The sequence below is a fragment of the Ranitomeya variabilis genome, chromosome 7 (assembly GCF_051348905.1).
Source record: "Ranitomeya variabilis isolate aRanVar5 chromosome 7, aRanVar5.hap1, whole genome shotgun sequence".
NCBI lineage: Eukaryota > Metazoa > Chordata > Amphibia > Anura > Dendrobatidae > Ranitomeya > Ranitomeya variabilis.
Window position 1 is genome coordinate 149,596,166 of NC_135238.1, and position 22,234 is coordinate 149,618,399.

General features: G+C 42.3%; 1 protein-coding gene across 2 annotated transcripts in view; it reads left to right on the forward strand.

Moving 5' to 3' along the window:
* The window catches only part of LOC143784151 (aldehyde oxidase-like), a 181,190-nt gene that overhangs the window by 58,636 nt on the left and 100,320 nt on the right, over window positions 1–22,234 (forward strand). For both annotated transcript variants that reach the window (XM_077272025.1, XM_077272026.1), the window contains exon 2: window positions 20,246–20,387. In XM_077272025.1, coding sequence (XP_077128140.1) covers window positions 20,249–20,387 — 139 coding nt within the window. In that variant the 5' untranslated portion in view covers window positions 20,246–20,248. The remainder of the gene's footprint in view (window positions 1–20,245; window positions 20,388–22,234) is intronic.

The following is a 22,234-nucleotide window of genomic DNA, read 5'->3' on the forward strand; positions in this document are numbered from 1 at the left end:
TACATACTTGGTCAACATTGCCAGTCTGCTGTGCATGAATGCTATTAGATTCCAGGGATGTGCTTACGGCTTCTCTAAAGAGGTATTAGAATAAAAAAATGGCATGCATCTAATCAAGCAGTTGTCTAGTTCTACATAAGCATTTAAAATTACACCCCCCTCATGTTGGGGACATTTATTCACCGCTTCTCTTTCCATAACATCAGCTTACGTAAAGATATTCACAGTGGAAAGATGTGGAAAGCTCATAGAGACTTATCCAAAGCGACCTGCAGCTGGAATTGCCGCAAAAGGAGGCTCTACAAAGTACTGACTTTAGGGGGTGAATAGTTATGCACACTGAAGTTTTCAGTTATTTTGTCCTATTTGTTGTTCGCTTCACAATAAAAAGAAAACTAAATGTTCACAGTTTTCGGCATGTTCTTTACATGAACTGAAGCAAACTCTAAAAAAAAAGTGAAATTCCAGGTTGTGAGGTAACTAAACACAAATAATTCCAAGGGAGTAAGTACTTTTGCAACCCACTGTATGTGGACTTTCATAGATGGCAATAGTATTGCATTTTGTATTCGATTTTATATATTTTTTTCATTGTAATGGAAATGTTTTAATGGCTTGAGAAACTTTGATAAAGGACCTTTGAAAACAAAAAGTAAATGCTGTAGCCTCCTTAGGAGATTACAAAATACCAAAAGATCCATTGGACTGAATGATCCAAAGATCAGCAGGATATTGCAGCTGGAATTTGATTTTTCTCTTAAAGGGAACCTGTCACCTGAATTTGGCGGGACAGGTTTGCGGTCATATGGGTGGGGTTTTCGGGTGTTTGATTCACCCTTTCCTTACCCGCTGGCTGCATGCTGGCCGCAATATTGGATTGAAGTTCATGCTGTGTCCTCCGTAGTACGCGCCTGCGCAAGGCAAGATTCAAACACCCGAAAACCCCGCCCATACGACCGCAAACCTGTCCCGCCAAATTCAGGTGACAGGTTCCCTTTAAGCTGAGTGATACGGACCACGCTTATAACTCCCCTTTGCTTGTAACTTCTGCTGAATAATCTACAAATTTGATCGTCTTTGCACCCTGTAATAGTAAGGGGAGTCTGCAATGTTTAAATGCTATGAAAAAGTCTTCTTTATCTGTATTGTCCAAGTATCGCATGATAATGACAAATTTACTTGTATTGGTCTTTTTTCTTGGTGGGTCCACTCTATGGGCTTGCTCTTCCTTGCAGGTTCTTATCGACCACAGGGCTGTCAGTAGGTCAGTTTTGCAAATGTCACATAGCTGAAGCTGCTTTTTAATTTCCAGGAGACTTACAAATTGCAAATTATTTTTGCAGGACCAGTTATCTAAATGTGCATTTAGGATAAGTTCACACAGGGCGTTTTTGCTGCTTTTTTTCTGCAGCAAAACCTGATCTTGGCAGATAAGAAGCTGCATTTAGGTGCGTTTTTGGTGCTTTTTTTGTTGCTTATTTGGTGCGTTTTTTTCTCTTTGCCCATGCTAATGCCCTTGAATTTTCAGCAGCAAAAACGCAGCAAATAATGATACCTGCGTTTTGCTGTGTTTTTGCTGCGTATTTTCAACACCCATTCAAGTCAATAGGTGAAAAACGCTCATTCAGTGAGCATCGATAAGCATAGTCTGCACACGGGCCATTAAATGATTACCTATCAGTAAATATTTTCAATAGTCAGTCGCTTAATGCCACAAATCAGGTTTGTCCTGAAGAAGAGGTCCTGCATGACCTCGAAACGCGTTGACTTTTAAACCTGATTAAAATGTACAATAACAAATTGTATTGTGGTACCATGTTAGCCAGAAAATCGATATGAATACTTTTCTGCCCAATGATGACAAAAGTATTCTAGGAGTGATACCTCCAGTGGCTCCTTCTTCAGGCAAGATTACAAATAGATTTATGTATGTATGTATTTATGTATTTGATCTATTTGTAATCTTGCCTGAAGAAGGAGCCACTGTGCTCTGAAAGCTTGCAAACAAATTATTTTCTGGTTAGCCAATAAAGGTATCACTCCTAGAATACTTTTGTCATCATTGGGCAGAAAAGTATTCATATCAAACCTGATTAAATAAATGCTTTAACTTCACCGATATTTTGATATCAGCAGCGCATGACTGATACCTCCGTCTTCTCTCTGTATTTATGGTCGTCTTCTTGACTGGTATCTGTGCACAGCTGATATATACCCATTATGTGTTGCCATTCAGCAACCTAGCAAGGTGAGTGTACTTTCTCCTTTACCTGACACCTCTTTGTCATCAGATAAGACCCTATTGCACTTTTTCTTTCCCAGTATCTTCTTTCTACAAATCAGTTAATGTAAATTGGCCTTTAGTCTTCCACGCAGACCTTCAGCCTGTTGATTTCTAAAGGTACCTTCACACTAAACGACTTTGCAACGAGAACGACAACGATCCGTGACGTTGCAGCGTCCTGGATAGCGATATCGTTGTGTTTGACACGCAGCAGCGATCTGGATCCCGCTGTGATATCGCTGGTCATTGCTGAAAGTCCAGAACTTTATTTGGTCGTCAGATCGGCGTGTATTGTCGTGTTTGACAGCAAAAGCAACAATGCCAGCAATGGCAGCAGGGCCGCGCTTAGTAACCCGATATTTACCCTGGTTACCATTGTAAAAGTAAAAAGAAAACACTACATACTCACCCTCTGATGTCTGTCACGACCCTCGGCGTCCGCGCTGCTGCTCAGAGCTTCCTGCACTGAATGTGTCAGTGTCGGCCGTAAAGCAAAGCACAGCGGTGACGCTGTGCTTTAGGGCCGGCGCTTACACAGTGCAGGGAAGCTGAAGGCGAGGGACGCGACAGACATGGCAATGTAAGTATGTAGTGTTTGGTTTTTTTACATTTACACTGGTAACCAGGGTAAACATCGGGTTACTAAGCGCGGCCCTGCGCTTAGTAACCCGATGTTTACCCTGGTTACCCGGGGACTTCAGCATCGTTGGTCGCTGAAGAGCTGTCTGTGTGACAGCTCTCCAGCGACCACACAGCGACGCTGCAGCGATCGGCATTGTTGTCGATATCGCTGCAGCGTCGCTTAATGTGACGGTACCTTAAGACGTTCTCTTACATGCTGTGAGACCCTGCAGATTCTTCATTTAGAAAGATTGCTCTTTGTTCCAGTTTCTCTAATCACTTTGTGTGAAGATATTTAATTTTGAAGAAGTTGCAGTGAGACAGGCTGAGTTACACTCAAAGTGTGTTTTATATCTGGGGCTAGTATCTTAGCCACTTCAATGGCCAACTGCTTGTTGTCAACCAGCTCCATTATGTTTTCCACCATCTTGCCTACCTCATGTTCATAGTAGATTCCGATTTTCTCTATGAAGAAGAAAGTTTTTTACCCCACTCCCTCACCACCGTTTTGCAAGAAGCTGTAGATTATTATTTATTAGATGCATTGTTTAGGCTGCCTGACCTCGTGGAGGAATGCCTACCACTATGGGACATATAGAATAATATACAAGTCCTCCCTTTGTGCCTGAGGGATAAAGATTATGCACAAGTAAAAGATACGGTGGCTCAGTGGTTAGCACTGTTACTTTGCAGCACTGGGGTCCTAGGTTCAAATCTCACCAAGGACAATGTCTGCAAGGAATTTGTATGTTCTCGTGTTTGTGTGGGTTTCCTCTGAGTTCTCCAGTTTCCTCCCACAATCCAAAGACATACTAATTTAGATTATGAGCCCTAATGGGGACAGTAATGATAATGTTTGTAAAGCGCTGCGGAATATGATGGCGCTATATAAACAAAAGCATAGTAATAATAATAATAATAATAATAACAGTAATATAAAAAAAATACAGAGAAGCTATAATAAATGTAAAATAATGTAAATCAGCCAGTTACACCAGTTACAAATCACCTTGTTCCTAGAGCTCAGAGAGTTCTGTGAGGGTGCATGAATAAGGCTGGTTTCACACTTGCGTTTTTATCTGCATGCGTTTTTAAAAAAAACGCATGTGTGAAAAAACGCATGTAAACGCGGTAAAACGCATGCGTTTTTAGACGCATGCGTTTTTATAGAAAAACACAAGAAAACAAGAAAAAAAAACAAACCATACCCCTAACCCTACCCCTAACCCTACCGCTAACCCTAACCCTACCCCTAACCCTACCCCTAACCCTACCCCTAACCCTACCCCTAACCCTAACCTGAAATACGTGGCACTGAAATACGTTTATATACGTATATACGTATATACGTATATAAGTGCCACGATATTTCAGTGGCCACGTATATAAGTGCCACGTATTTAAGTGCCACGTATTTAAGTGCCACGTATTTAAGTGCCACGTATATAAGTGCCACGTATTTAAGTGCCACGTATTTAAGTGCCACGTATTTCACGTAAATGCTACGATATTTCAGTGCCACGTATTTCAGTGCCACGCATTTAAGTGCCACGTATTTACGTGCCACGATATTTCAGTGCCACGCATAACCACGTAGTTATAGTATTCATAGTACGTGGCACTGAAATACGTGGCACTGAAATATCGTGGCACTGAAAGATGTGGCACTTAAATATGTGGCACTGAAATACGTGGCACTGAAATATCGTGGCACTGAAATATGTGGCACTGAAATATCGTGGCACTGAAATACGTGGCACTGAAATATGTGGCACTGAAATACGTGGCACTGAAATACGTGCAACTGAAATACGTGCAACTGAAATACGTGGTATTTAAATACGTAGCACTAAAATATGTGGCACTGAAATACATGATACGTGGCACTGAAATACGTGATACGTGGCACTTAATTACGTGGCACTGAAACACGTGGCACTGAAATACGTGGCACTTAAATACGTGGCACTTAAATACGTGGCACTTAAATACGTGGCACTTAAATACGTGGCACTTAAATACGTGGCACTATGACTGTCAGAAAATGTTCATTAAACGGTTAGGGGTGAGGTTAGGGATAGAGTTAGGGTTAGGGTTTGGATCCCTTTATCACCTTGATGGTGGTGGGTGGCTTTTCAGTGTGTTTTCTGTTTTTTTTCTATAAAAACGCATGCGTTTTTAACGCAAACAAACGCATGTGCTTAAAAACGCATGCGTTTACATAGACAGCAATGCATTTTTTTTGCCGCGAAAAAACGCATACTACAGGTTGCATTTTTGAAAATGAACGCATGCAGGAAAAAAACGCATGCGTTTGAAAACGCGACCAAAAGCGTACAAAAAAACGCATGCGTTTTCAATGTTAAATATAGGGGAAAAAACGCATGCGTTTTTTGTGCAAAAAACGCTGCAGACAAAAACGCAAGTGTGAAACCAGCCATACCGCCGCAGGAGAAACAGCACTAGAGTTAAGCGCTGTCCCCTCCTTTTGGTGCTGAAGCCGGCATTCATTCCTTCTCCCCAGCAGCGTTCGCTGGAGAGAAGGAATGAAAAATCAAGGTTTTTTTATTTTTTTGTGTTTAAAATAAAGTTCATGGTCACCTCCCGCCTCCCATCCCCTGTGCGCCCGCCCGCTTGCATTAAAATACTCACCCAGCTCCCGTGATGCCTCCTCTCAGCGCCGGCAGCTTGTCCTGTGTGAGCTGTCACGTGGTACCACTCATTACAGTGACGAATATGCGGCTCCACCTCCCAGAAGGGGAGTCAGATTGTCACTACACTTGTAAATAAATTCCCAAAGGGGTATAATTTCCAATATGGGTTCACTTGAGGGGGGAATTCTACTCTTCTAGCACTTATGGGCACTATATATGGAGTCAACAAAACTATTTTTGCACAATCTGTGCACTAGGAGTCAAATAGCACTCTGTCCCTCCAGTGACTCGCTGTGTGGCCAAGCAGTACTGCACAGCCACATATGGGTTATTCCTACGTTTAGCACAAATTATGTGACATATTTTTGTGCCATTTTTACCCATTTTCTTTTGTGAAAATGCAAAATTTGAGGCTAAAAGAATTTTTTTGTGGTAAAAATGTCATTTTTTTTCTACACTGCACAATGGTATTAAATTCTGTGGCACCCCTGTGGCGTTATTATGACACAACTTCCTGTAGGTATGCCAATAGGGACAAGTTCAAGTTAATATAGGAAGTGTATGTGAACAGTGCATGTGTTTGGGTGAACTACTAAGAAGGAGAATAAGGGAGGAGGGACTACAGCGAACTGGAACCAGTAAAAGACTAGAGAGAGTGGACTTACACCTGAAAGGGGTCCTTGTATAGGACGATGTCTCACAAGAAACCCTGAGCTTGCAAAATGCCAAAGGTAACAGACCCAAACAAGACTGAGTTTGGTGGACTAGTGGGTGTTCCAAATCAGTATATCCTGGGTGCCGGTAGTGGAAGAAATAGGATGCGGAATCACTGAGCAGGTAGGGAGATTTTCTGATCAGGACTATGGAAAAGCTAGGCAGTGATGAAGTAGGGTGAAACAGTGTACTTCACAGGTCTTAGAGTAGACTACAGTGAAAGGAAACCATGTGTGTGAAAATGTTTTATACTCTGAAGGAAAACATCCTTAAAACTTTGTATCCTCTACCCCTTGTACATAACCATTACTAAGTTATTGTTCAGTAAAGACTGTGTTTTATAACAGGAGTCTCCTCTATTGAACTCTGAAATCTATGGTTCCGGCAGGCCCACACCAGCCTAACGGGCGCAAGGACCTCTCATCACCAACATGAACACCCAACCAGGATGCATTTTTTCATTTAGCGTGTTGGTGCGTAACAGGAGAAGATGAGTGCTACTGACCCGTGACCCGCTACAACAGTATAACCTCATAAAGTGACACTGGTTAGGATTGTAAAATTTGGCCTGGTCAGGAAGGTGAAAAAAGGCTCAGGGGTGAATGGGTTAAAGCGGGATCATGGATATAAAATGGCACTGGTTTAATAAACATTGGCTATTATATAATTATTTATATTTAACCAAGAATTCCAAACTCTTTTGAACTTCGTATCTGATTGTGAACAGCAAGCAACTGATCCATTCTTTATTCAAAAGACATAATTCTAAATACTTCCTGTAACGTAGGAGGAGAATTTATCTTCCACTATTGTCCACATTATTTCCAACAAAATTTAGAATTAAGTTTAGAGAACCTTCAGAGTTAGGTGCTCATTTTGTGTTATTTTCTTACCTGTTTCCTATTTTTAGTTTTTTTTTTAGATATATTTGACGTGTCTAGTAATAGCCCTTCAACCAGATTTTAATAGTGAAATGTTAAAATTACTTTGCCAATTAACTGGATGAGGACTCTTTGAATCTTTGTGATAAAGATTTCAGTATTTTGTTACGTAGAGCTTTATTATTACATTTTGTAGGAGAATTGAGGAATATATATTTTTTGACAATGGAATTGTAATGCCCAGTGGTCAATTTTAGCATACACACTCAAGTGAAAATAGAATAGGGGTTATATACACTCACTGGCCACTTTATTAGGTACACCTGTCCAACTTCTTGTTAACACTTAATTTCTAATCAGCCAATCACATGGCGGCAACTCAGTGCATTTAGGCATGTAGACATGGTCAAGACAATCTCCTGCAGTTCAAACCGAGCATCAGTATGGGGAAGAAAGGTGATTTGAGTGCCTTTGAACGTGGCATGGTTGTTGGTGCCAGAAGGGCTGGTCTGAGTATTTCAGAAACTGCTGATCTACTGGGATTTTCACGCACAACCATCTCTAGGGTTTACAGAGAATGGTCCGAAAAAGAAAAAAAATCCAGTGAGCGGCAGTTCTGTGGGCGGAAATGCCTTGTTGATGCCAGAGGTCAGAGGAGAATGGGCAGACTGGTTCGAGCTGATAGAAAGGCAACAGTGACTCAAATCACCACCCGTTACAACCAAGGTAGGCCTAAGAGCATCTCTGAACGCACAGTGCGTCGAACTTTGAGGCAGATGGGCTACAGCAGCAGAAGACCACACTGGGTACCACTCCTTTCAGCTAAGAACAGGAAACTGAGGCTACAATTTGTACAAGCTCATCGAAATTGGACAGTAGAAGATTGGAAAAACGTTGCTTGGTCTGATGAGTAGTGTTGAGCGATACCGTCCGATCCTTGAAAGTATCGGTATCGGAAAGTATCTGCCGATACCGGCAAAGTATCGGATCCAATCCGATACCGATACCCGATACCAATACAAGTCAATGGGACTCAGGTATCGGACGGTATTCCTGATGGTTCCCAGGGTCTGAAGGAGAGGAAACTCTCCTTCAGGCCCTGGGAACCATATAAATGTGTAAAAGAAAGAATTAAAATAAAAAATATCGCTATACTCACCTGTCCGACGCAGCCGGGACTTCAGCGAGGGAACCGGCAGCGTTGTTTGTTTAAAATTCGCGCTATTACTTAATTACGTGAATTCCCGGCTTGTGATTGGTCAGGTCGGCCATGTTGCCGGGACGCGGACCAATCACAGCAAGCCGTGACGAAATTACGTCACGGCTTGCTGTGATTGGTCCGCGTCCCGGCAATATGGCCGCCCTGACCAATCACAAGCCGTGACGTCACGGGAGGCTGGACACGCGCTCATTTTAAAATGGGCGCGTGTCCAGCCTCCCGTGACGTCGCGGCTTGTGATTGGTTGCGCCGCGGTCAACCAATCACAAGCCGGGAGGCTGGACGCGCTCATTTTAAAATGGGCGCGTGTCCAGCCTCCCGTGACGTCACGGCTTGTGATTGGTCAGGGCGGCCATATTGCCGGGACGCGGACCAATCACAGCAAGCCGTGACGTAATTTCGTCACGGCTTGCTGTGATTGGTCCGCGTCCCGGCAACATGGCCGACCTGACCAATCACAAGCCGGGAATTCACGTAACCAAGTAATAGCGCGAATTTTAAACAAACAACGCTGCCGGTTCCCTCGCTGAAGTCCCGGCTGCGTCGGACAGGTGAGTATAGCGATATTTTTTATTTTAATTCTCTCTTTTACACATTTTAACATTAATGTTGTTGCGATACCCGATACCCGATACCACAAGAGTATCGGAATCCCGGTATCGGAATTCCGATACAGCAAGTATCGGCCGATACCCGATACTTGCAGCATCGGAATGCTCAACACTACTGATGAGTCTCGATTTCTGCTGCGACATTCGGATGGTAGGGTCAGAATTTGGCGTAAACAACATGAAAGCATGGATCCATCCTGCCTTGTATGGAGCATCTTTGGGATGTGCAGCCGACAAATCTGCGGCAACTGTGTGATGCCATCATGTCAATATGGACCAAAATCTCTGAGGAATGCTTCCAGCACCTTGTTGAATCTATGCCACGAAGAATTGAGGCAGTTCTGAAGGCAAAAGGGGGTCCAACCCGTTACTAGCATGGTGTACCTAATAAAGTGGCCGGTGAGTGTACATATCATTAGTGCAACCTGTGTGACCGCACAGGCGCCCAAGAGGTCAGAGGACCCATTTTCATTTCCAAAGCAGGTGGAGTTGTGAATCATGGTAAGCTTTGGTCGTGCAAATGGCCCATATATTGTTCTTGCACAAGGGCCCTCCCCTGACTGTGTCTGCCAGTGGTCATACATGACAGATTGGTCACCATATTCCAAACTCAAGGCAAAGATCTGTCAAGGATAATAATCAATTATTTTTTGGTTGCTTTTTTTATTATTCACTTAGAGTATTGTTGTGAATTTGGATTCTGGGCTCCCCCGGTGGCTACTGGTGGAATTGAACTTGTGACATCATCTTCCCTGTTCACCTGTTCTGATTAGATCTGGGTGTCGCTATATAACCTGGCTTCTCTGTTAGATGCTTGCCGGTCAACAATGTTATCAGAAGCCTCTCTGTGCTTGTTCCTGCTCCCAGACATCTACTAGATAAGTTGGACATTCGTCCATGTTTTGTTTTTGTATTTTGGTTCCAGTTCACAGCTGCAGTTTCGTTACTGTGTCTGGAAAGCTCTTGTTGATCAGGAATTGCCACTCTGGTATTATGAGTTAATGCCAGAGTCCTAAAGTAATTTCTGGATGTGTTTTGTTAGGGTTTTCTACTGACCATGAAAGTATGCTTTCTGTCTTCTGCTATCTAGAAAGCGGACCTCAAATTTGCTAAAACTATTTTCCTGCTGCGTTTGTTGTTTCATCTCATATCACCGCCAATATATGTGGGGGGCTTCTGTCTCCTTTTGGGCATTTCTCTAGAGGTGAGTCAGGTCTTATATTTCCCTCTGCTAGCATTATTTAGTTCTCCGGCCGGCGCTGGGCATATAGGGATAAAAAGTAGGACATGCTACCTGGCTACTTCTAGATGATGCGGTAGGTTTAGTTCATGGTCAGTACAGTTACATCTTCCAAGAGCTTGTTCCTATAGAGGCTTATGCTAGTTCTCTGGCCATGGAGATCATGACAGTTTGACCGGCCAACTAAAGGGTTAAAATCCTTGGCTGAGAAAGGAGAGAAATAAGAAGTCTGCTGAGAGTTTTTTTTTTTTTTTTTTTTTTTTTCCTCTGTGCTCTTAATTGGATCACTTGCCAGTCTGTCTATGCTGCAGTCTTTCTTTTTTTTCTCTCTCCTTATAATCTTTGAATGGCTTTGTGTTCACCTGTTAATAATGGATCTTCAGAGTGTAACTGCAGGTTTGAATAATCTCACCACGAAAGTACAAAATTTGCAAGATTTTATTATTCATGCTCCGGTATCTGAGCCGAGAATTCCTTTGCCGGAATTCTTCTCAGGGAATAGATCTAGCTTTCAGAATTTTAGAAATAATTGTAAGCTATTTTTGTCCCTGAAATCTCGTTCTGCTGGAGACTCTGCACAGCAGGTTGGGATTGTGATTTCCTTGCTCCGCGGCGACCCTCAAGACTGGGCTTTTGCATTGGCACCAGGGGATCCTGCGTTGCGCAATGTGGATGCGTTTTTTTTGGCCTTGGGCTTGCTGTATGAGGAACCTCATTTGGAACTTCAGGCAGAAAAAACTTTGATGTCCCTATCGCAGGGGCAAGATGAAGCTGAAATTTACTGCCAAAGATTCCGTAAATGGTCTGTGCTTACTCAGTGGAATGAGTGTGCCTTGGCGGCTACTTTCAGAGAGGGTCTCTCTGATGCCATTAAGGATGTTATGGTGGGGTTCCCTGTGCCTGCGGGTCTGAATGAGTCCATGACAATGGCCATTCAGATCGATAGGCGTCTGCGGGAGCGCAAACCTGTGCACCATCTGGCGGTGTCCACTGAGAAGACGCCAGAAAGCATGCAGTGTGATAGAATTCTGTCCAGAAGCGAGCGGCAGAATTTTAGACGGAAAAATGGGTTGTGTTTCTATTGTGGGGATTCTACTCATGTTATATCAGCGTGCTCTAAGCGTACTAAAAAGCTTGATAAATCCGTTTCCATTGGCACTTTACAGTCTAAATTTATTTTGTCTGTGACCCTGATTTGCTCTTTGTCATCTATTACTACTGACGCCTATATCGACTCTGGCGCCGCTTTGAGTCTTATGGATTGGTCCTTTGCCAATCGTTGTGGGTATGATTTAGAGCCTTTGGAAACTCTTATTCCTCTGAAGGGGATTGACTCCACCCCATTGGCTAATAATAAACCACAATACTGGACACAAGTGACTATGTGTATTAATCCGGATCACCAGGAGACTATTCGTTTTCTAGTGCTGTATAATCTACATGAGGATTTGGTGCTGGGATTGCCATGGCTGCAGTCTCACAACCCAGTCCTTGACTGGAGAGCTATGTCTGTGTTGAGCTGGGGATGTAAGGGGACTCATGGGGACGTACCTTTGGTGTCCATTTCATCATCTATTCCCTCTGAAATCCCTGAGTTCCTGTCTGATTATCGTGACGTCTTTGAAGAACCCAAGCTGGGTTCACTACCTCCGCACCGTGAGTGCGATTGTGCTATAGATTTAATTCCAGGTAGTAAATACCCAAAGGGTCGTTTATTTAATCTGTCTGTGCCTGAACATACTGCTATGCGAGAATATATAAAGGAGTCCTTGGAAAAGGGACATATTCGTCCATCGTCATCTCCCTTAGGAGCCGGTTTTTTCTTTGTGTCAAAAAAAGACGGCTCTTTGAGACCATGTATTGATTATCGGCTTTTGAATAAAATCACGGTTAAATATCAATACCCATTGCCGTTGCTGACTGATTTGTTTGCTCGCATAAAGGGGGCCAAGTGGTTCTCTAAGATTGATCTCCGTGGGGCGTATAATTTGGTGCGGATCAGGCAGGGGGATGAGTGGAAAACCGCATTTAATACGCCCGAGGGCCACTTTGAGTATTTGGTGATGCCTTTTGGTCTTTCTAATGCCCCTTCAGTCTTCCAGTCCTTTATGCATGATATTTTCCGCGATTTTTTGGATAAATTTATGATAGTGTATCTGGATGATATTCTGATTTTTTCGGATGACTGGGACTCTCATGTCCGGCAAGTTAAGAGGGTTTTTCAGGTTTTGCGGTCTAATTCTCTGTGTGTCAAGGGTTCTAAGTGCGTTTTTGGGGTTCAGAGAATTTCCTTTTTGGGATATATTTTTTCTCCCTCTTCCATTGAGATGGATCCTGTCAGGGTTCAAGCTATTTGTGATTGGACGCAGCCCTCTTCTCTTAAAAGTCTTCAGAAATTTTTGGGCTTTGCCAACTTTTATCGTCGATTTATTTCTGGTTTTTCGGATGTCGTTAAGCCATTGACCGATTTGACTAGACAGGGTGCTGATGTTGCTAATTGGTCCCCTGATGCTGTTGAGGCCTTTCAGGAGCTTAAGCGCCGTTTTTCTTCTGCCCCTGTGTTGCGTCAGCCTGATGTGACTCTTCCTTTTCAGGTTGAGGTCGACGCTTCTGAGATCGGAGCTGGGGCAGTGTTGTCGCAGAAAAGTTCTGACTGCGCCGTGATGAGGCCTTGTGCCTTCTTTTCCCGTAAATTTTCGCCCGCTGAGCGGAATTATGATGTTGGGAATCGGGAGCTTTTGGCCATGAAGTGGGCGTTTGAGGAGTGGCGCCATTGGCTCGAGGGGGCCAGACATCAGGTGGTGGTATTGACTGACCACAAAAATTTGATTTATCTTGAGACCGCCAGGCGCCTGAATCCTAGACAGGCGCGCTGGTCATTATTTTTTTCTCGGTTTAATTTTGTGGTGTCGTACCTACCAGGTTCTAAGAATGTTAAGGCGGATGCCCTTTCTAGGAGTTTTGAGCCTGATTCACCTGGCAACTCTGACCCCACAGGTATTCTTAAGGAGGGAGTTATCTTGTCAGCTGTTTCTCCAGACCTGCGGCGGGCCTTGCAGGAGTTTCAGGCGGATAGACCGGATCGTTGTCCGCCTGATAGGCTGTTTGTTCCTGATGATTGGACCAGTAAAGTCATCTCTGAGGTGCATTCTTCTGCATTGGCAGGTCATCCTGGAATTTTTGGTACCAGGGATTTGGTGGCAAGATCCTTCTGGTGGCCTTCCCTGTCACGAGATGTGCGAGGCTTTGTGCAGTCTTGTGACGTTTGTGCTCGGGCCAAGCCTTGTTGTTCTCGGGCTAGTGGATTATTGTTGCCCTTGCCTATTCCTAAGAGGCCTTGGACACACATCTCGATGGATTTTATTTCAGATCTGCCTGTTTCTCAGAAGATGTCTGTCATCTGGGTGGTGTGTGACCGTTTTTCTAAGATGGTTCATTTGGTTCCCCTGCCCAAATTGCCTTCTTCTTCCGAGTTGGTGCCCCTGTTTTTTCAAAATGTTGTTCGTTTGCATGGTATTCCTGAGAATATCGTTTCTGACAGAGGAACCCAATTTGTGTCTAGATTTTGGCGGGCATTTTGTGCTAGGATGGGCATAGATTTGTCTTTTTCGTCTGCTTTTCACCCTCAGACTAATGGCCAGACCGAGCGGACTAATCAGACCCTGGAGACATATCTGAGGTGTTTTGTGTCTGCTGACCAGGATGATTGGGTTGCTTTTTTGCCATTGGCGGAGTTCGCCCTCAATAATCGGGCCAGCTCTGCCACCTTGGTTTCCCCGTTTTTCTGTAATTCGGGGTTCCATCCTCGATTTTCCTCCGGTCAGATGGAATCCTCGGATTGTCCTGGAGTGGATGCGGTGGTGGAGAGATTGCATCATATCTGGGGGCAGGTGATGGACAATTTAAAGTTGTCCCAGGAGAAGACTCAGCTTTTTGCCAACCGTCACCGTCGTGTTGGTCCTCGGCTTTGTGTTGGAGATTTGGTGTGGTTGTCTTCTCGTTTTGTCCCTATGAGGGTCTCATCTCCTAAGTTTAAGCCTCGGTTCATCGGTCCGTATAAAATATTGGAGATTCTTAACCCTGTTTCCTTCCGTTTGGACCTCCCTGCATCCTTTTCTATTCATAACGTTTTTCATCGGTCGTTATTGCGCAGGTATGAGGCACCGGTTGTGCCTTCCGTTGAGCCTCCTGCTCCGGTGTTGGTTGAGGGTGAGTTGGAGTACGTTGTGGAAAAAATCCTAGACTCCCGTGTTTCCAGACGGAGACTCCAGTATCTGGTCAAGTGGAAGGGATACGGCCAGGAGGATAATTCTTGGGTCACTGCATCTGATGTTCATGCCTCTGATCTGGTTCGTGCCTTTCATAGGGCCCATCCTGATCGCCCTGGTGGTTCTGGTGAGGGTTCGGTGCCCCCTCCTTGAGGGGGGGGTACTGTTGTGAATTTGGATTCTGGGCTCCCCCGGTGGCTACTGGTGGAATTGAACTTGTGACATCATCTTCCCTGTTCACCTGTTCTGATTAGATCTGGGTGTCGCTATATAACCTGGCTTCTCTGTTAGATGCTTGCCGGTCAACAATGTTATCAGAAGCCTCTCTGTGCTTGTTCCTGCTCCCAGACATCTACTAGATAAGTTGGACATTCGTCCATGTTTTGTTTTTGTATTTTGGTTCCAGTTCACAGCTGCAGTTTCGTTACTGTGTCTGGAAAGCTCTTGTTGATCAGGAATTGCCACTCTGGTATTATGAGTTAATGCCAGAGTCCTAAAGTAATTTCTGGATGTGTTTTGTTAGGGTTTTCTACTGACCATGAAAGTATGCTTTCTGTCTTCTGCTATCTAGAAAGCGGACCTCAAATTTGCTAAAACTATTTTCCTGCTGCGTTTGTTGTTTCATCTCATATCACCGCCAATATATGTGGGGGGCTTCTGTCTCCTTTTGGGCATTTCTCTAGAGGTGAGTCAGGTCTTATATTTCCCTCTGCTAGCATTATTTAGTTCTCCGGCCGGCGCTGGGCATATAGGGATAAAAAGTAGGACATGCTACCTGGCTACTTCTAGATGATGCGGTAGGTTTAGTTCATGGTCAGTACAGTTACATCTTCCAAGAGCTTGTTCCTATAGAGGCTTATGCTAGTTCTCTGGCCATGGAGATCATGACAGAGTATAGAATACAGCTGCAGCAAAACCAAATTGTAAAATTTGTTTGGTCAGTAATCTTGTAGTTTTGTAACAGCTTATGAGAGCTATGAGGAATTTGTTTTTCAAAACTGGACCTTCCCACTTAGAAGGACATAAATATCTCAAGGTGTTGCTTGAAGCTGCAGGAGTGTTAAATGCCAAAGCTGCTGAGGAGCACAAAAAACATACCATGTTTGCAAGAGTCACAAACTAGATAACTATCACAAAGAAAGCAGGCCTTAGGGTATGTTCACACGGAGCTTCTTGACCTTCGGTTTTCTGAGTAAAAAAATGTCATTTCATTTAAAAAAGTATTTTTGCATGTTTTGTATGTATGCTGTGGTTTTTTTCTGCTTCAGTTAGTGCCATCACCAAACTTGGAGCATTTTTCGTTTTTTTCAAGCATAAATGCTTTAAAAGTTGGCATGTCCTACAAAACTAGTGCTCATCAATTCACAATCACAAGCAAAAGTACTACCTTTTCTCACAAGAGCCAGAAACTGACTCATTGTAACAATTCCACAATTGTTTTTATACAAAGGAAGTGATCAGGAATTTACTTTCCCACTGTCATCAGCTTTATTGAAATCTGTTTTAAGACAATTGCTTGTCTGTCCAATTAACAGCCATAAACCGTGTATTTTAAAACACTTTTGTTTCAAGAAGCTTTACAAAAATCAATAGTGCCGGCAAGTGTAAGAAATATTGCAAAACAAACATGAGAAAAACTACTTCCAACAGTATTTTAAAGATAACGCGGAAAGAAAAAAGATGACAAATGGTCACACACAATAAATAGAAATACTATAAACTTTATTAATAGCATACCACAATATTAAAACCAGGTGAAAGGAGGGAAGGTAGTAACAGCACAAAAACCTCTGTTATAGAGTTAACAGGAAGGGTGCCACCAGGAATAACAATCCTACAGGCTTATACATTATCAGAGTAGAAAAAATAAGCAAAAATAGGAAACAAATAATAAAAAACTAAATAAACAAAAATAATAATTTGATCCTACTGCAGTCAGGAATACCAAGCCAAATAACAACAGTTCACATATAAGATAGGTAAATACAAGAACCGCTATAGTGCTAACCTAATTGAAGTCCCATAGCCTATCAAACAAACATAGTAGATATTATTAGAGCAAGGTACCCACCGCACAGAGGACTGTAGTACTGGAGGCACGCTTCCACCCCAACGCGCGTTTCGGCGATCACACCTTCATCAGGGGGCCCCCTGATGAAGGTGTGATCGCCGAAACGCGCGTTGGGGTGGAAGCGTGCCTCCAGTACTACAGTCCTCTGTGCGGTGGGTACCTTGCTCTAATAATATCTACTATGTTTGTTTGATAGGCTATGGGACTTCAATTAGGTTAGCACTATAGCGGTTCTTGTATTTACCTATCTTATATGTGAACTGTTGTTATTTGGCTTGGTATTCCTGACTGCAGTAGGATCAAATTATTATTTTTGTTTATTTAGTTTTTTATTATTTGTTTCCTATTTTTGCTTATTTTTTCTACTCTGATAATGTATAAGCCTGTAGGACTGTTATTCCTGGTGGCACCCTTCCTGTTAACTCTATAACAGAGGTTTTTGTGCTGTTACTACCTTCCCTCCTTTCACCTGGTTTTAATATTGTGGTATGCTATTAATAAAGTTTATAGTATTTCTATTTATTGTGTGTGACCATTTGTCATCTTTTTTCTTTCCGCGTTATGTGCTTATCGTGATGATAGGTCTTGTTGGTCCTTTTTCACCTATGGTACAGATTTTTGTCAAATTATGAGTTACCATGGTGTTTAGTCATATAAGTTGTTATTCAGTATTTTAAAGATGTATTAAATAAAGGTTTTGGATTTTTACTTCACTCTTAGTGTTGGATGTACAACTTTTCTATTCCTCCTGCCTAAAATGTCCATTAAGTAATGTGCACACAGAGGAGAGTGCACACTGTTCTCCGTGTGCACGTGTGCGGGACGCTTTGCGGACAGTGCTGCCGGAGAAACGTAGACATGTCTCCGTGTTTTGCACACAGACACACGGTCCGTGAAAAATCACTGACATGTGCAGAGACACATTGATTTTAATGTGTCTACGTGTGTCAGTGTCTCCGGTACGTGAGGAAACTGTCACCACACGTACCGGAGCCACTGACGTATGAAACAGGCCTTAGAAACATGAGAGCGTGCACATCATGGTGGGATGAGGTGAACCATGCAGAGGCGCTGGCAGAAATTACAACCACTTCATTAACCCATTTAGTGGCCAAGTAAAGGGGAAACATGGCTCCTTTAGTCCTTCTTTAGGGATATCTACCTCAAGCTGATCACTGGTCATCATACCCAGCTTCAAGTTTCATTTCTCCCTTAACTGAATTAATTTCTGTATTATAGTGTATAAATATAGAATATCATGCTCATATTTCTTTTTTAAAATATACTGTGCAGGAAATGTTCAGAATGTTCATTCTGACACAATTGATGACCTGAAGGGAAATTTGTAAAAAAGAAAAGAAAAAAAAAGCAACTTTGTATTCTATGAAGTGTCAGGTTTAAGTATATCATTACACACATAGTCACAATGTGTAGTATAACAAAGGTCATCTTTTGCAGTATTAGAGCCACACACAAAAAAATACAGAAATCGACAGCTTAGGTCTAGAAAATTACTTCATGGTAAAGTAGAGCTGGTACTATAAAGACTGCTTTTACACAATTATTAAAAAGTATTTAGTTAGTATTACTAACATTTTTCATAAAGCATTAAAGAAGTACTCCCACTAAGTTTTTATTCATTAAATGTGTGTGCTTGTAGTTTAGTGTGAGTGTATTATTATACTCACCTACCGCTGCTCTCTGGTGTCTAGCGCCGTACTTCTCTTCTCAGTGACGTCACCGCTCTGCAGACTGGCCGGGTCATGCTGCGTACTGCGTGACCCACAAGTGATTCTTACAATGTAAGTTTATGGGAGTCAGAACGAGGCCTCAATGTAGATGAAGGCAGAACAGGACCCTGACCTGACTATTCTGACACCTACCTGTGGAAAACTATACACAGGCAAAATGCCCAGCCCAAAAAAAGAGCGGATCATGTCCCTGTTTGTACAAAGTACAAAAAACTAAAACAAAACCCCCAAAAATGAGCCAGAACATATGTTGGTAAAAGGCAATGTGTAGGTAGACGTTCACACTGTAGCCATCTAACACACAAAACCTACGATAAAGACATAATGAACAAATACCCTGTAGTAAATAAATAGTAATAGTACATGTGAATAACATATAGTACTTAGTTCACATTGTTATGATAAAAAAAGCGTAAAAGCCATCCCACCGTGACAAGGTGTCTCCAATCAGGATGGTCTTATCTCTATTATTAATCCTCACCTAGTGTCAGCAGACCTCAATATAGACAGGGGAAGAGCAAGAATCAGGCCCAGCTGTTCAGACACCTGCCCGTGGAAAGCTATACATAGATAGACATAATGCCCAGCCAAAAAAGGGGAAGCCATGCCCGAATGTACATAGTCACATACTGTAGGTTGAAAAAAATACCTACGTCCATCAAGTTCAGCCTTTCCCCACCAATTATACATTTTGCCACTAAATTAACTCTAACCCATAATGTTATGTGTATTGAGGAAATCATCCAGCCCTTTCAAAATCTAAAAAAAGATAAATTATCAAAACTTGTAAGTTATCAGGGTTAGCTGGCTTAGTACCTGTGGTCACAACTGGATCTTATGGCTTCTGTTGAATCTCAGTTCAGTTATTGATTAACTCCACTCCTGGTTAGGGCTTGGGTCACATAGTGAGGGCTGTTACATTAATGATAATGTTGTGCAAATTGACCCCCTATGAGGCTGTGTTCACACATGTCAGGGAAGAAGTTTTCTCCACCATAAGGAGTTGTCCACTATCGGACTCCTCCAGCTTAGTCATTCCAGGAGCCCGATAAAAAAAATTCTTCTCCCGCACAGGCGTAACCAAGCTGTGTCACATGTCAACTGGAGCGGTTCATCAGCTGCACCCGGAACTTTTTTTACCATGGCGGACATCCACCCTGTCAAAATATTGATAACATGCTGCCTAACATTGACTGCTCATTGGCTGCAACCTGCATGTGACACAACAAATCACATCACTCTCTGAGAATAGCGGCATCAACATTACTGGCACGGCATCTCTGAGGAAGGAGAATATTTATGGTTTTTATTTTAATTGGGCTCTTGTAATGATTAGTGGGCTTCTTCCTTAGTGAACAAACTCTTTTAGCGAAGTGATTGTGTCATCAGAATATAAAATATTATTTTAAATACATTTTAAAGAGTAACTAAAATTTATTTTTTTTCTATCATTTTATCCAGCATTGAAAGTTATGAAACTTTGCAAATCACGTTATTAGGGGATTTGCTTTAATTCCCATAAAAATTGTACATGTACGGCGCATGTCGTGAAGGGGGTTAATATTGGGCATCACAGTAGTTATTGGTCTTTACAGTACTTCAACTTGACCATGCCTATGGAATGACACTGGATCTATTGAATCAAAAATTTCAAACAAAAAAAGCCTCAATTAAAATGATTAACTTTTTACATTCTAGAAAATATATCAGGACATTTTGAATTCTACTCACTTCCCCTCCAGCCTCTGCAGCAAGCTGCTGACTTACTATTTTAGCAGCTTGTATTATGTGATAGACTTCAGAATAAAGGTTAAATGAAGCAATTACTGTAGGTTTCTGATAATAACATTTTAGAGAACTGATATTTAAAGATGTCCCCTGGTATATTTTATATTTAAAGTTTTCAAATGTTATTTACTGTCTTTGTCCAGGGGATGGATGACCAAAAACGGAGAACCCTGGTTCTACAAGGTGAAAAGAGCACATGGATTACTCCATCATGTCTAACCGAGCTCCTCCAGCTGAAATCTCACTATCCACTGGCTCCTCTCGTAGTGGGGAGCACATTCATTGGTAAGCAAAATTTATAAATATTATAAATTGTATCAAAAAGTAAAACTTGTTTAAGTACAGAAGCAAATGGTGCAACAACAAAAGTAATGTGCCATTGCAGTCAATGTATAGCATGCATGATATGCTATGATACGATTGGATCTCATGTTTCAAAACTAGTGTCTATAGGCACGTCAACAGAATTTAGCTATTGGCCCAGATTCATCAAAACTTTTATATAAGTTAAAAGATTGGAAAAAATTTTCTGCAACGTAAGGATGCACAAAAATGTTGTGACTTTTGCCATTTTCACACATCTTATAAAAAATAAATAAAACCAATTCTTCACATGCTGTTGATTTGATCATTCTGCATCCCAAAGATCACAGTCAGGCTCGACGCACATTTATCCTGCGCACCACGCTATGCTGAGTGCTTACATCGGGGCAAAGTCTGAAATACGTGATTCTGATGGAACCTTCTATAAAGAAGTAGATGGAGACCCTGTGGTCGCTGTCTAGCCTATGATTCGGTGGTGTCCATCTTTTTAAGAGTTCATAGAAGAGCAGTCGACCACAGTTTTTTTGCACTTCTTAAAGATGGACACCGTCGAACAGAGGCCAGATGGAGTATAGAGTAACTCTGCTGCCTCATTATAGTGATTAGATCCCTCAGGAGTTTCATATGAATCATATAATTTGGAGATTTAGATTGAAACCCCCGATGTCACTGCTCTGTGTATAGCGCAGGATAAATGTGATCCAAAATGTTTTGTCAAATTTTTTCAATAAAATCTTCAACTCAATTCACAAAAAAAAAACATGTCCCCACTCAGGTCTGTCATCTGTCAATGGAAATATACAGGGCTTCCACATTACTGGTAGGACAAAGCCTCTGGTAAAATGCTATGGCTTCCTCCCTCCCCCCAAAAAATAAAATGCAGCAAATTTTGTGCCTACACTACATTTAGTGTCCACATGTTTGGCATTTCTGTAGCGATGAGAGCCTGCTTAATTTACGGGCTCTGTACCTCCAGCAGCAAAAGCTGGGTACACTGTATACACTACAATGGACTGGGCACTACAATGTACGGTCACTGCAATATATGGGCACTACAACATACTGGGCATTACAATGTGCTGGATACTACGGTACAATGGCAGTTTGCAATTTTCACTAAGCAATATCCATTGCTGCTTGTTTCTGGAAAACAACCATGGAGTCAAAATCACTACACCTGCAGATACATTCCCAGAATGATACAATTTCCAAAATGGGGTGATTGGAGGGGGATTATGCTCTTTTGGCACTAAGGCCTGTGAAGATGGAGTGCGTAAACTATTCTATGATAATGTGTTCTCCAAGAGTCATGCTTCTTCTCTTCTGAGTCTTGCCATGTGGCAATGGAGTACTGTACAGCCACTTATGGGGTATTGCCTCTTTCAGCTGAAATCGTGTTGAAGAGTTCCAAAGTTATTACCTCACTGTTCTGACACAGGTCAGAAATGAAAAAATTGGCCTGGTCAGGAAGATGAAAACAGGCTCATACGCAAAAGGGTTAAAAGATCTCTTAATGAATCAGGCACCTCACACTCCATCCTGTCCCCTCATTAAGACCAGCGTGAAAAACATGATGAATTGGGACCTTTGTCTTTTTAAAAGGAACATGTTACTTAATTTATCCTACCCAAATATGGACTATTAAACATAAACATTATTTGAAAAGGGACTATAGTAATGGATGTGAATAGTCCGGTACCACCCTCAGTCGGCTTCTCTCCGCATCACTCCAGGTGATTGACATGTCTCTCCCATGTGAGTGGATCAGGGAAAGGCTGACTGGAAGAGCCAATATTCAGGTCTCTCCC